This window comes from Drosophila suzukii (genome assembly GCF_043229965.1).
Source record: "Drosophila suzukii chromosome 2 unlocalized genomic scaffold, CBGP_Dsuzu_IsoJpt1.0 scf_2c, whole genome shotgun sequence".
NCBI classification, from domain to species: Eukaryota; Metazoa; Arthropoda; class Insecta; order Diptera; family Drosophilidae; genus Drosophila; species Drosophila suzukii.
This window is the reverse complement of record NW_027255896.1, coordinates 26,191,297-26,205,937: the sequence shown is the minus strand read 5'-3', so window position 1 is coordinate 26,205,937 and position 14,641 is coordinate 26,191,297. Positions and strand designations below refer to the sequence as shown.

The 14,641-nt window shown below is 34.5% G+C and overlaps 1 protein-coding gene across 2 annotated transcripts in view; it reads left to right on the top strand.

Annotated features, from left to right (window-relative positions):
- Positions 1–543: 543 nt before the first annotated feature.
- Tig (Tiggrin) overlaps positions 544–14,641 on the top strand; it is a 198,637-nt gene continuing 184,539 nt past the window's right edge. The window contains exons 1-2 of one of the 2 annotated variants that reach the window (XM_070998377.1): positions 544–697; positions 2,739–2,972. In XM_070998377.1, the coding sequence (XP_070854478.1) occupies positions 568–697; positions 2,739–2,972 (364 nt within the window). In that variant the 5' untranslated portion in view covers positions 544–567. Of the gene's footprint in view, positions 698–2,738; positions 2,973–14,641 lie in introns of those variants that run through there. The other variant, XM_070998378.1, reaches the window with a different exon arrangement.

Below are 14,641 nucleotides of genomic sequence, written 5' to 3'. Positions count from 1 at the left end.
AGGGGCGGTATGGGCTAGCTAGGTGGTAGCCCTAGGTAGCTACAGCAAGCATATCTTTATCTCTCTCGCACTCTCTTCAGCTTAGTAAGGGGTATTTGACTGTCGTTGGCATCGACCTTGCGTTCTTTCTTGTTTATATTTAAATCAATGATTTATTAAATAAATTATACAAATATTTGATTTTACTGTGCTTTTTTTTTACCAGTGTAACCATGATGAAAGTACGGTTGAGGGTCACTTCTTTTTCACATTACCTTCTAATTGACTTCAAATATTTTAAGCACCCAAATACATTTTCACCCCTTCTGAATCATGTGAAGGAAACGCTGCTATCTGCAGCACCTTACAAAATCACTCATATACTTATTATATCAATTTCCTGCGATTGAAAATCAAAATAAAAAATTAATTCGTTCACCAATAACTAAGCTCATTTCTCTTATATAAACATTGTTGGATATTCGATTTGCCCAAAACCATAGGATTTGTCGGTCGTGGAATAACAAACTCTGTTTCTCTCTTCCGTTGATAAGCTTGCTCTCGCAAGTGATACAAAGATTTCTCTGTATGTTGCAGCCTCTCGTGGCAAGTAATCTATGCATAATTGTTCGTGCTGGATTCTCAAGTGTCAGTTGCTCTTCGACCGCGCCAGAAGTCGCTACGGTTTCCTCTCGAATCACAAATTTCTGTAATAACAGTAAGTGAGCCTTAAGTGTCCTAAATCAAAACCAGATTAAAATTAACTTCGAATAATAGATATTCCTCTTCGGTCCTATTTCTCTAATTATTATCAAATTAATTAAGATAAATAGGACTTGGGAGAACATTTAAAAATAACTAACTATAATGAGTTCAAAAAATAAATTATTCTGAATTAGGAAAATCATGGGTTTATTGAGAAGTCGATTTTTAGGAGCCATGGAACTTATCAACATAGACCGGATGGAAGGGGAATTTTGGGTAACTACAGTTAAATTGTTGTCAAAATAAAACACAAAGTAAGAAATGAGCTTCAAATAACAGTCTATTTCATGAGCTGATTCCGTTTATTATCGCCTGATTAACCTTTGCCGACCCTCAGTCTGCAGCTGGTGCGATAATCTCGTCTTGCGGTCTGAACTAGATTTAACATCCTTATCAGCGCTAGAAGTACTCGTACTTAGGGGGATTTCCATTTCCAAGTCGATCGTTTCCCCTAGGCCCAATTATTTTACCCGTTACTCGTAGACTAAAAGGGTATACTAGATTCGTCGGAAAGTATGTAACAGGCAGAAGGAAACGTTTCCGACCCCATAAAGTATATATATTCTTGATCAGGATCACTAGCCATGTCCGTCTGTCCGACAGTTCGTCTGTCCGACAGTTCGTCTGTCCATCTGTCTGTCCGTCCGGATGAACGCTGAGCTCTCGGAAACTATAAGAGCTAGGCAATTTGGATTTGGCATGTAGATTCCTGAGCTTCTTACGCAGCGCAAGTTTGTTTCAGCAGCGTGCCACGCCCACTTTAACGCCCACAAACCGCCCAAAACTGTGGCTTCTACAGTTTTAATGCTTGAGTAAAAATTAACTGACTTCTTATCAATACCTATCGATTGACCCAAAAAAAGTTTGCCACGCTCACTTTAACGCCCACAAACCGCACACAAACTTCAAAAAATCGTAAGTATGAACGCGGATATCTCGGAAAATGTCAAAGGTAGAGAACTGAGATTTCAGATCTAGATTCCGTAACCTTGAGCGCAGTGCAAGTTTGTTACGCTAATATGCCACGCACACTCTAACGCACACAAACCGACCAAACTTGTGACGCGTACAATTTTCATGCTAGAAAAATTTTTTTTACTGAAATTTATTAGTCTCGTCAATACCTATCGATTGACACTCTAACGCCCATAACGCTTAATCTGTCTACCGCCCACATAACCATATATTGAGAGTTCTTCCTTGTTTTATTTAGTAAATTAAATTTGTATTTCGTATATAAATTCAAATGCCGAAAAATAATATGTATACAAATAATTTATATTATTATTATTATTATTATTATTATTATTATTATTATTATTATTATTATTATTATTATTATTATTATTATTGTTATTATTATTATTATTATTATTATTATTACTATTATTATTATTATTATTATTATTATTATTATTATTATTATTATTATTATTATTATTATTATTATTATTATTATTATTATTATTATTATTATTATTATTATTATTATTATTATTATTATTATTATTATTATTATTATTATTATTATTATTATTATTATTATTATTATTATTACTAATTTTATTATTATTATTAATCTTATTATTATTATTATTATTATTGTTATTATTATTATTATTATTATTATTGTTATTATTATTATTATTATTATTATTATTATTATTATTATTATTATTATTATTATTATTGTTATTATTATTATTATTATTATTATTATTATTATTATAATTATTATTATTATTATTATTATTATTATTATTATTATTATTATTATTATTAGTATTATTATTATTATTATTATTATTATTATTATTATTATTATTATTATTATTATTATTATTATTATTATTATTATTATTATTATTATTATTATTATTATTATTATTATTATTATTATTATTATTGTTATTATTATTATTATTATTATTATTATTATTATTATTATTATTATTATTATTATTAATATTATTATTATTATTATTGTTATAAAGGTTGTCACGGGATGAGGCCTCTGGGAGGTATCACCTTGCTCTTGGCGTTTGCTATCTGTCAAGGCTACGTGCCCTATCAAAGTCCTGAACAGTTCTCACAGGCAGTACCACAGCTAAATTCTTGGGCCTCCGGGAACTTCAATGAAGTGCGAGAGTTGGCTAATGAACTGAAGCAGAAATTTAACGATCTCTCCCAAGGATTCACTGACTTTCGCCTCACATCTTCCTGGAGTGGTAAGTTTTATGGATCTTAGGATAATTGAAGCAAACTCGCAAATTTTAAATTCGGGGGACTGATATTCATATAAGTTTTATTAATCAGAGAATTTAGAGAAACAAAAACTGGTCAAGTCATAGGACAAATACGCGTCGATCGGTTTCAAATCCTGACAATCTATTTTAAGATAGTTTTTACCTTACCCCTTTTTGAAAATCTAGCTAGTTTGGCGAGATAGCCGAAGAAGGCAAAAATGAAAACACCTACAGTTTCCTAACAACTGAACCATACATACACTTTACTAGGCTCTTGCACAGTCAAACATATCTTTGGGTATACAAGATTCGTGGGAGGTATGTAAAATAAACCGTTATATCTATTTTTGATTAGGATTCGATTTAGCCATGTCCGTCCGTCTGTCCGTATGAACGCTGAGATCTCGGAAACTATAAAAGCTAGAATGTTGGGACTTGGCATGCAGACTCTTGACGATTACAGCAAAAAAAGTTCAACTTTAAAACCGCTTTTTATAGACTAATATGATTTTCCTGTACACGCCGGTAGAACTCAACAATTATTCCGTAGAATCGTTTATGAGGTATTCGCGAAAGTCATGTTTTTTATGTTGCTTTATTAAAGAGCTAGTATCACAGAAGCCAATTATCTAACCGTTCGGCAGTTGACACAATCTGAAAGTAGATAAATATTCCTTTTTGAGGACATATAACTTGTTGTGATCGGATGTGATCCAATTAAAGTAGTTATTAAGAAGTTACCAAAATTGAAATTTTCTAGACGTTTATTGAGAAAGCTATTTATACCCGTTACTCGTAGAGTAAAAGGGTATACTAGATTCGTCGGAAAGTATGTAACAGGCAGAAGGAAGCGTTTCTGACCCCATAAAGTATATATATTCTTGATCAGGATCACTAGCCGAGTCGATCTAGCCATGTCCGTCTGTCCGTCTGTCCGTCTGTCTGTCCGGATGAACGCTGAGATCTCGGAAACTATGAGCTAGGCTATTGAGATTTGGCGTACAGATTCCTGAGCTTTGTTTCAGTAGACTGCCACGCCCACTCTAACGCCCACAAACTGCCCAAAACTGTAACTCCTACAGTTTTGATGCTAGATACAAAATTTTAACTGAAATGTATTGTTCCCATCAATACCTATCGATTGACCTAAAAAAAAGTTTGCCACGCCCACTTAAACGCCCACAAACCGCGAAAATCTGTGACGCCCACAATTTGCATGCTAGATAAATAATTTTAACTGAAATGTATTGGTGTCGTCAATACCTATCGATTGATCCAAAATCAAATTTGCCATGCCCACTCTAACGCCCATAACGCTTAAATCTGTCTACCGCCGGTAGGTGGCGCATTTTAATCTCGCTTTGCTACATGCATATCTCCATTTCCCTTTGAGTAACGGGTATCTGATAGTCGAGGTACTCGACTATAGCGTTCTTCCTTGTTTTCTTTTAAAATTTACTACCTTAAAAAAATATAAATTATTTTGAGGAAAAGTTACAAAAGATAAGTGCTTAAATGTTAAGACCAACTTTGCAAAAATCGATGGCATATCGAAAGCGCTATGGCTGGTTTAGTAAAACTATTCAAGTAAATTACTTCGTATATTTCCTCGAAAAAAGGATTGCTATGCTGACGACAATTTTTACACATTAATTAAGTTGTTACTAGACTGAAATTTGCAAGACTGATGTTTTATATTCATCGAAAGAAAGGGCAGTAATATAACTAAATTATTATGCGCCTTTCAACAGAATTTTGGGTTTGAAGCGAAAAATGTATATAAATCATGGGCTCCCAAGACTGTATGTGCATCTCGGCTCACCCCTTTTCGAAATTGAAAGAGATGCCAATTCGCAATTTAAAGGCCAGTTAAATTTTTTGTTTATGTTCGTAAAAAGATTTTTTTACTTGAAATAATGACTCTATCTGACTTTTTTTATCGATAATTATGATTATTTTGTAAATTTTAAAATATAACTCAAAATGATTAAGGTTCCAGATTAGCTTTGTTAATTTTAAAAAAGGAATTTTTAAACAACGTTTCGCATATGAAAATATGTCTATAAATACCATGCTTTGATGTCGAAAAAAATAAAAATAGTGTACATAAAAAAATATCGGCACTCAAATCTGTTGAAAAGTCGTGCTTAAAGGCGAACTTGATAGTGATCCAAATAAACGATATTTGTTGTAACTTGGCTGTTAATTTTCGGTCTTTTAAAAGTGTTATATTATTCCGCAACTGTAAAATATACAAGTGTTTTGATAAATTACAAATAAATAATGTTTTGTTTTGAAACAAATGAAATATATGAAGTTACCGAAAACTTGTTACGTCGGCATATTCATGCCCTAGTCCTGAGATGGACTTGGGCCGAGAGAGTTGGGTCCTGACCAGACACGCTGGCTGCCGGCTAATCTAAGCTGTTGCTTAATCGCAATACGATTAACTCACACGTCGTGTGCCAAATGGATCGTCGCGGGCCGGGCTACACGATCCCCTAATGTCATAATACGAGTACATAAGTACGAGTACTTCTAGACTGGTCAACGACGACGGCGAATCCGGTATCCGGATAACGAAGAACGTCTGTAGAAACGCCATCAGTGGCAGAGGCGGTGGCAGCGATGGAACGACACTGTAATTACACAGGTACACAGCCAAAATTTTCCACGAACCATTTCGAGTTTTCCATGATAATTGGATCCTCCTGAGCAAAAGTCCCATATAAATCATCACCAACGGGCTCCACGGCTGAGAATACAAGAAACAGATGTCTGCCGACGTTTTGAGTTACAACAACAAGACCTTTGGTTTCATCGGTAAGTGCACGTCACTACACGAAATGTGTATGCAAATTAAGTTTCTCACTAGTGAATTGATTAAAAAAATTTATTTTTATTTTTAACAATCACTTATTCACTATTACAATTTTACAATAGGTCCAACTTATTTAATTCACTGCTCTTGTATTTATTCTCGAATTATTGTTCTGCTCGATTCGGATCTCAAAAACGGACTGCCTGCTCTCTAGTTCAATGATCAATAATCAAACCTCGGCTTAAGAGATTTTATCCCCAAAAATTGATAAAGAGAATGACTCAAGAGAGTCGGAAAATAGGATGATGCAATTTGCCAATTAAATTCGAAGTCCAATCTTGGCCGGAAATTGGTGTTTACATTAGCGGAGTTTAGGGACCGCTTTGGGGATCTTTTTGTTTACGTTAGCGGACTCGGGACTCGCTTTAGGGATCTTTTGTTTACGTTAGCGGACTCAGGGCTCGCTTGGGGCTCCGATTGTTTACAAAATCGGTTTGGATGTTTACAGCATCCGTTTGATTCGGACTGCGTGAAATTGATCTGGGTGGGAATGATTTGCAGGCCTGCTTGGCAGAAATAGCTGACCACGGATTTATCTCGGGTCTGTCAGAGTTATTTGGAAATTAGCTCTCGGCTCAAAGTTGTTTATAAATTGGGTAAGAGCCCCTAAATAATGTGTCATATAACTCCCCCCATTCTAAATTGAATCGTCCCGATTCATTGGAACTGTTGGGTATATTGAATGTAACTGATTGGTTAATTCGACAAAGATATTTTCTTCTAGGGTATTTTCATTGTCGGGTGTATTATTTATCTCAATATCGGAAGTATTGCTTTCTGGTTCGATTTCTATACGAATTTGCCATGGTTTGAATATTAAAAATTTTCTGAATTTGATTATAATCATAATAATTAAATATATTAATGCTAATATGATTAATATTAACGTAACAGGTATTTGAGTTTGTTTAATTTGAATAAATGGATTTAGTATGTTAATATTATCAAATGAGAGTTCCGAATCTTTAGATATAATATATTCGGATATTAAAAAATCTGTATATTTTCGAGCTGTGATGTATTCCAATATCTTATTGTCTACATTGGTGTAGGAAATATTATTAATTATAGAGGTGCCATTAAAAGTATTTAAATATGACCCATTTAAATGAGTGTCATTAACTGTATTTTCTCCATTTACAAAAATGGCTCCTTGGATTACATATACTTTTTTATTTTTTTCTCTGATTTTGTTACAAAAAGATTTTTCTCCACTTAGTAATCTGGTGAAACAAGAACCATCTGGGTTAAGTGTGCAATAATTGTTAAATATTTCTGTCTTAAAATTAGACATTACATAGTACTTATTTCTACATTTTGCGACGTGATTAGCAATTAATAATTTTCCATCATCATGTGAAATGGATCTTGAATTGTAAACGTCACAGCGATCGGTAATAATAGGGTATTTGATGTAAATTATAATAAGATCTTGATGCAAAGCGATTTTAAATTCAGATATATCTAAAAGGTCTGTTATAACTACAGGTCTATTTTCGTGTTTATAAATTTCTTGTATATCGTCGTTGTTTAGAATTTTAGTATTAAATACATCGATTTTGGCGAGTGTAATTGTGTCCATTAAATTCATAAGATCGTAAGTACGCAAACGCAGACGATATTTTCTAAGCGGAATTTCTTGATCTTTAAAGGCTGTTTTGAATTCTTCAGATAAAGATTTTATCTCTTTAAATATTTTAGAATTAATAACGAATTGATCGTTATTATTTTGTATTAAATCATCGATTTTATTTTGGACAGTTATGTAATCATCATGATCTGGTGTTCCCGCTTTCCATTTCCAAATAGTGCCTATTTCATTAATGCCTCTTTTCGATCTACTGGGTATAATTTGGGAGATAAGTATTTGGATAATTTTTAAATCGTGGGATATTTCCCAAAGAAAATTGTTGCTGTCGTGACTCTTCAGAAATTCTGTTTCAAGATTAATTATATCTCTATATACCTCATCGATTTAGCGTCGCTTGTGAACGGTTGTGTTTACTCTTGTGCTCTGAATTTTTTGTCTATTCTGTGATTTTTTGCGAGTGTTTTGTGTTTGTTTATTAACAAAGCTTAGTCTAACCGCTGGGTTAGTGTCTTTAGTGTTTTTTACTAGATCTCCCAGTGATTATAGTTATTTTAACATTTATATTAGATTTGTTTAATCTACTAGCTTTGTTAGTGTAATTCTTATACTCACTAAACTTGCTAAAACTCTTCGATTCTCACTCTCTCTCCCGCTCTATATTACAACTGTAACTTAAACTCTCTCTGAACCTGCCAAATTTCTGGTAGACTTTTGGTGTGCTATTCTCTTGTCTCTCTCTCTCTCTCTCCCTCTCTCTTGCTTGCTTTACATTGTAACTGTTCCTGCGTAAAGTTGTCAGTGTCCCACAAGCAACGCTCAATCGATAGAAGATTTTTTCTCTCGTGCTCTTTACGTTTAAATTATTACGCGATCTCGCGCTTTTATTTTTTTTCGTGTTTTGTGCCTTTGTGGTTTTGGAATTTGATCCCAGTGCCAAATTTACTCGAGGTATTTTTCATATATTATTCTATTTTATTTAATCTCCTTAAAATGGCTCTTGTCTGCTCTAAGAAAAATTGTACTCTTTCGTCTTCAACTAAAGACCCTTTTATTTTCTGCTGGCTCTGCGAGTCGATAATGCACGTTAAATGCGCAGGATTTACTGGTAGAGTCAAAGACTTTATTGATCAGAATTCTGGACTCATGTGGTCATGTGGATCCTGCAAGGAAATGGTTGTTGAGATGAGCGGCTTTATGAAGCAGACTCGAGACAGCCTTTTGAATCTCTCTGGTGCTTTTAAACAGCTCAATGAGGGGTTCAATTCCGTTTGTGCCCAATTTAATAATAAAAAATTACTAACTGAGTCGCCTAAACGTAAAAAAACCAGCTCAGCGGCAGTTAATACGGTCACGGTATCCACCCCAAATCCGAACTTGGTGGCTGCAGCAGTCTCTGTTGACACTGTGGTAAGTGAACCTACTGCGCCTATGGATACAGCTGTTTTAGGTGAAGTCACTGCTTCTCGAAGTCGGGTGGTAAATAAACCTTCAGTGCCGACTACGGTGCCGACCGTACCTATAGGTACAGAAGTTACCGTTTCTGGCTCTCAGCTTAGTGAGGTGCAATCTGCTGCTGGGGGTCGTAAGAAATTATCAGTTGTTCCACAAAGAAAACAATTATTTGTTTCGAGATTCACTCCAGATACCACATCTGAGGATGTTTTGGAATTTATTCGTGAAAAATTCCCATGCGAGAATATTTCAATGGAACAATTTAGATTTTCATATGCTCGTAGTATATCGTCGTTTAAAATATTTGCTCCGCCTGATGTGTTTAAGGTACTACTTTCTGAAAGCTTTTGGCTTAATGATGATTTAGTAATAAAAGAATTTGTTCCCAATAAACCGAGAACAAATAACAGACCTTCCACGGCGCCAAAAAACTAAAAAGTTTATTTTTGGCCTATCAAAATGTTAGGGGACTAAATATGAAGCTACCCAAGCTTTATGCTGACTCCTCTGCATTTACTGCTGATATTTTGGCTTTTACGGAAACTTGGTTGAGGCCAGAGATATCTGACAATGAAGTTCTGTCAAACAATTTTAATGCCTATAGGACCGATCGCTCCTCACGTAGGGGAGGCGGTGTGCTGATTGCCGTTAGCACTAGCCTAACTTCCGAGAGAATTCACTCTGATACTCCTAATGAAATTTAATTTGTTAGTGTGAAAGTTTCCTTGCAATCATTCTCAATATTTGTTACATGCTCCTATATTCCACCTGGCTCTGATTTAATAATTTATGAGCACCACCTGTCTGCGATAAAATCTGTTCTATCCCTTCTTTCTAACAGTGACCTTTTGATTGTTTTGGGTGACTTTAATCTCCCTGGTATTTCTTGGTCTCCTCCTACTGACTCACTAGTCGCTATACCTCTATCCGCCCATGATTTTGTTGATGGTCTTCTAGAATTCTCGTTACAGCAAGTAAGCTTTATACGGAATTCATTAAATAGACAACTAGATCATGTGTTTGTTTCAGACCCGTCTGAAGTCACGGTATCTAGAATTGACGCTCTTGTTGTACCTGAAGACCGATATCATCCAACAATGGAATTGACAATCTGCCTCCCATGCGTTGATACCCTCTCTCCTTTAGTTTCTCAAACTAAAGTGAGATGTTTCCGAAAATGTAACTTTAAAAAACTTAACGACATGATTTCTCAATATAATTGGACAGAATTGTACAATTGTATGGATATTGAAAGCGCCACTGAACACTTCTATATAGTGTTAAATACCTTTTTTAATGAATGCGTTCCTGATAGGTTTCCTTCAAAGACAAACAGGCCACCTTGGTTTACCAATGCGCTTCAAAGACTTAAAAACCTTAAGACAAACACTTATAAAAAGTATAAGAAATCGGGTAAGCCATCTGATTTTTCGAAATATGTGGTGGCTCGATCGGATTTTAATGTTCTTAATAGTCATTGCTATTCTATGTATTTAAGTCGATGTAAATTTGAATTTTCAAATGATCCGAAGCAGTTTTATAACTTTGTCAATGCCAAGCGTAAGTCGTCAGCATTGCCTTCATCGGTACGTTTTAACTCAATGGAGGCATCGACGGATTCTGAAATTGCTGATTTATTTGCAGAGTTTTTCCAAACTACTTATAGTTCGGCTGCTTGGTCAAATTCTAACTACCCTAATCCCTTAAATAAGGCAAATTGTATCTTTACCCCTGAAATTACGGAAATTTCTCTCGTAAGAGACTTAGAAAAAACAACGCCAACTTATTCTCCCGGTCCTGATGGACTCCCCGGGTGTGTGCTTAAGTTTTGTGCGTCAACCATATGTAAACCGATTCTTAAACTTTTTAATTTGTCTATTTCATCGTCAGTTTTTCCTACTATCTGGAAGGACTCTTTTATCATTCCACTTCACAAAAAGGGTGCGAAGGCGGATGCCCAGAATTACAGAGGTATTTCTAAATTGTCGGCAATTCCTAAAGCATTTGAACGTATTATTACTTCTCATTTGCAACATTTATGTTCCTCGCTAATATCACCGTGTCAGCATGGTTTTGTTAAGCGAAGATCGACTACCACCAACCTTCTGGAATTGTCATCTATTGTAATAAATGGATTTAGGAATAAAATGCAGACTGACGTTATATACACTGATTTTAGTAAGGCCTTTGACTCTGTCAACCACTCTCTTCTCTTATTCAAATTAAATCAGCTTGGGTTTCCATGTAATCTATTAACTTGGATTTCAAGTTATTTGAATGGTAGGACTCAGAGGGTTATATTCAAGAACGCTGCCTCAAAAGTGATCTATGTGACATCTGGAGTGCCTCAGGGTAGTCATTTGGGCCCTTTGCTGTTTACTTTGTTTATTAACGATCTTCCCTCTATCATAACACACTCTCGTGTACTAATGTATGCTGATGATGTTAAGCTTTGTTTATCACATAATGATATAGCGTCAGTGTTTTCAGGGATGGTGTGAGTATAACCTTTTAAATTTGAACTGCCTTAAATGCAACGTTATGACTTTTCATAGAGGTACTCCTACTTTTGTTAGTTACTCTCTTCAAAATACGCCACTCGACCGTATATATTCAGTTAATGACTTAGTCGTTCTTCTGGACCCAAAACTTAAATTTGACTGCCACATAATGTCCACTGTCAGCAAGGCCATGAGTGTTCTTGGGTTTATAAAGCGTTGGTCAAAAGAATTTGATGACCCTTATACAACCAAATTATTATTTACCTCCCTTGTCCGTCCTATTTTGGAATATTGTTCTTCGGTTTGGAGTCCACAATACCAAGTGCATATTGACCGTATTGAGTCGGTACAAAAAAAATGTCTTCTTTTTGCCCTTCGTAGTTTGAACTGGGATCAAAACATAAGGCTACCTTCCTATCAGAGTAGATTACTATTGCTTAATTTACCTACCCTTGCAAATCGTAGAACAATGCTTGGTACTATTTTTATGCAAAATCTTATAAGAGGTGATATTGATTCTGTAGAACTTGTAAACCGCCTAACTTTCAATGTTCCTGTTAGACTAACATGAAATTATTATCCCCTAAATTTGCCACGATGTACATCTAATTTTTGTCTGCACGAGCCCTTTCGCGTTCTATGTAATAATTATAACAACCTTTATCATTTAATTTGCACTTCAACTTCTATCCCGGTATTAAAAACTAATATTTTAACTCATTTGCTTCATTCTTAGATGCTTCTTTTATTTTCATTTGTGTCCCGTCTCTATTTGTTTTTTGTATCTTCCTCGCGAACTCGTATTTTTTGCCCAAATTGATAAAAGGGCCCCGCGCGTAACAAGCACGTGCTTGGTGTCGTTGGGCCACTTGTTTGTACTGCTCGTAGTGCATCAACGTCCATCATATATCTCTATAAAGACTTATATTAGTTATATGAAATAAATCTGCGTATGATTCATAAATAAGAACATCTTTGGTATCCTTGTAAAGAAGGAAATCATGGTTCGCGTAATCCATAATTTCGGATTTGGTTGTAGCTACCAGCAGTAACAAGTACATTATTGAAATCATTATCTGTAATTTGAAACAAATTCCCCGTGTTTCTATTCGTAAATTACCTCTCCTACGTGATAATTCTTATTTTGTCTATCTTTATTGTGGAAATGCAACATTTTCTCTTGAGCTTGTTGCAATAATTTAGGCATATCTTCGTGTTTGATTTTATTAAATAGTATGTCAAAAAGTCGTTGGTTGGTTATTGAGTAAATTGTTAAATTATATACTGTGCTGCTTTAATAATAATTTCGGAATAATCAACTAAATTAAGCTCATCTTTAATGCAGCAAGCAATTTCTGTTAAAGTAGAGTGTGCCCTTTCTATTTGTCCGTTGGACGTACTATGTCGAGGATCTGCAAAGAATAGAGATATCCCATTTCTTTGAGCAAAGGATTTTAATTGGGATGAAGAGAAACTTGGTTCGTTATCTATCATCAAAGATTTGGCTAATGGAAATTGTTGTACAATTTCTGAAACTTTATTTTCTATATTTAGTTTGTTAGGGATTTCTTTTACGACCAAATATTTCGAATAGGAATCTATACAAGTAATGAATATAAGATTTTAGGCGTAATATATGTCAAGATGGAAATTTTCACCTTCTCTTTCTGGAATAGGCGCTTGACCGATAGGAATCTGTACTGGGTGTCTGTTGTATTTGTTTTGAATGCAGGTTGTGCAATTCTTTATAAATTCCTTAAGCTTTTTGTATAAATTAGGCCAATAATAGAGTCTAGTTATTTGCTTATAATTCTCATCAAGCCCTCTATGAGCTCTACAATGAGTTTCTGTGATAATCACGGATCTGTCTTCAGCGTCTTCGACATCCTGGACAAATGTCTTAGTGTATAAAAATGTATTTATAAAATTGTCTTTAAGTGGTTTTTGAATTCTATAAAAATCTTCTAGAGTACAGTGAACTCCTATTGTTATATTGGGTGCAATATGTTCTCTTAATATTGATATTAAATTTTCTGGAGTATCATACTCTATTATATGTCTAGTATTTCCGAATACATTAATCGACTCATGTATTGTATACCTCCCCGTTGCTATTAGCAATTGTTGCTTAAACTGATTTAAGGGTTTTCGGGTTTCTTGTATAACATTCTCAAAACTACTCTCTGCTGAATGCTGAGTATTTTGATCTGAGGCCGATTCATTACTTTCCGTTAAGTTATTAATTTGTATCCTTGATAAAGCGTCCGCAACAACATTTGTTGCATCCTGGCTTATAAATTATTTTGGGTGAATAGCTTTCAATAAAAGAATACCATCTTTTCATTTCGATATTTGGATTTTTTTGAGAAATGGAAAATGAAAGAGGTTGGTGATCGGTATAGATCTCGATGTTGTTAACCCCATATAAGTAATTACGAAGGTTGTTAAAAGCCCATACTATGGCTAAAAGTTCCTTTTTATTTGTCGCGTATAATTGTTCAGTTTTGGTTAGAGTTTTTGAAATAAATGTGATTGGTTTTCCTTCCTGAGAAAGAACAGCACCAATTGCCAAGTCAGACGCGTCAGTTGTTAGGGTAAATTTTTTATTATAGTCCGGTTGTACTAGTTCTACTTGTGCAATTAAATTTTCTTTGAGCTCGTTAAAAGCTCTTACAGCTGAATCATCAAACTGTATCAAAGTTTTACGTGATGCCTTTTTAGATACTTTGCCGTTTTGGCCTTCTAAATATTTTGTTAAAGGTTTAGCTATCTTTGCGTTATTTTGCAAAAATGTTCTGTAATATCCTGTAAGGCCTAGGAAGCTTCTAAGCTCTCGAATATTTTTAGGGATCGGATATTTTACAATTGTTGAAATTTTTTCGGGATCGGTTTTGATCACATTGTGAGAAACAACGTAACCGAGAAAGTTTGTTTCTAATTTAAAGAACATTGATTTTTCAATCGAAATTTTCATGTTTGCGTTCAGCAAAATTTTAATAAGGACAGTTAGGTCTTTGTAATGTTGCTCAATTGTTTTTGAAAATATGATTATGTCATCCATATAAACATGACATGTTTTACCCACTTGTTCTCTCAAAATATCGTCCATCGCTCGTTGGAATATTCTAGGAGCGTTTGTCAAACCGAAAGGCATTCTTAGGAATTCGTATTTCCCATTATTTATTGAAAATTAGGTTTTTTGTTTGTCAGGTTCGTTCATGAGAAT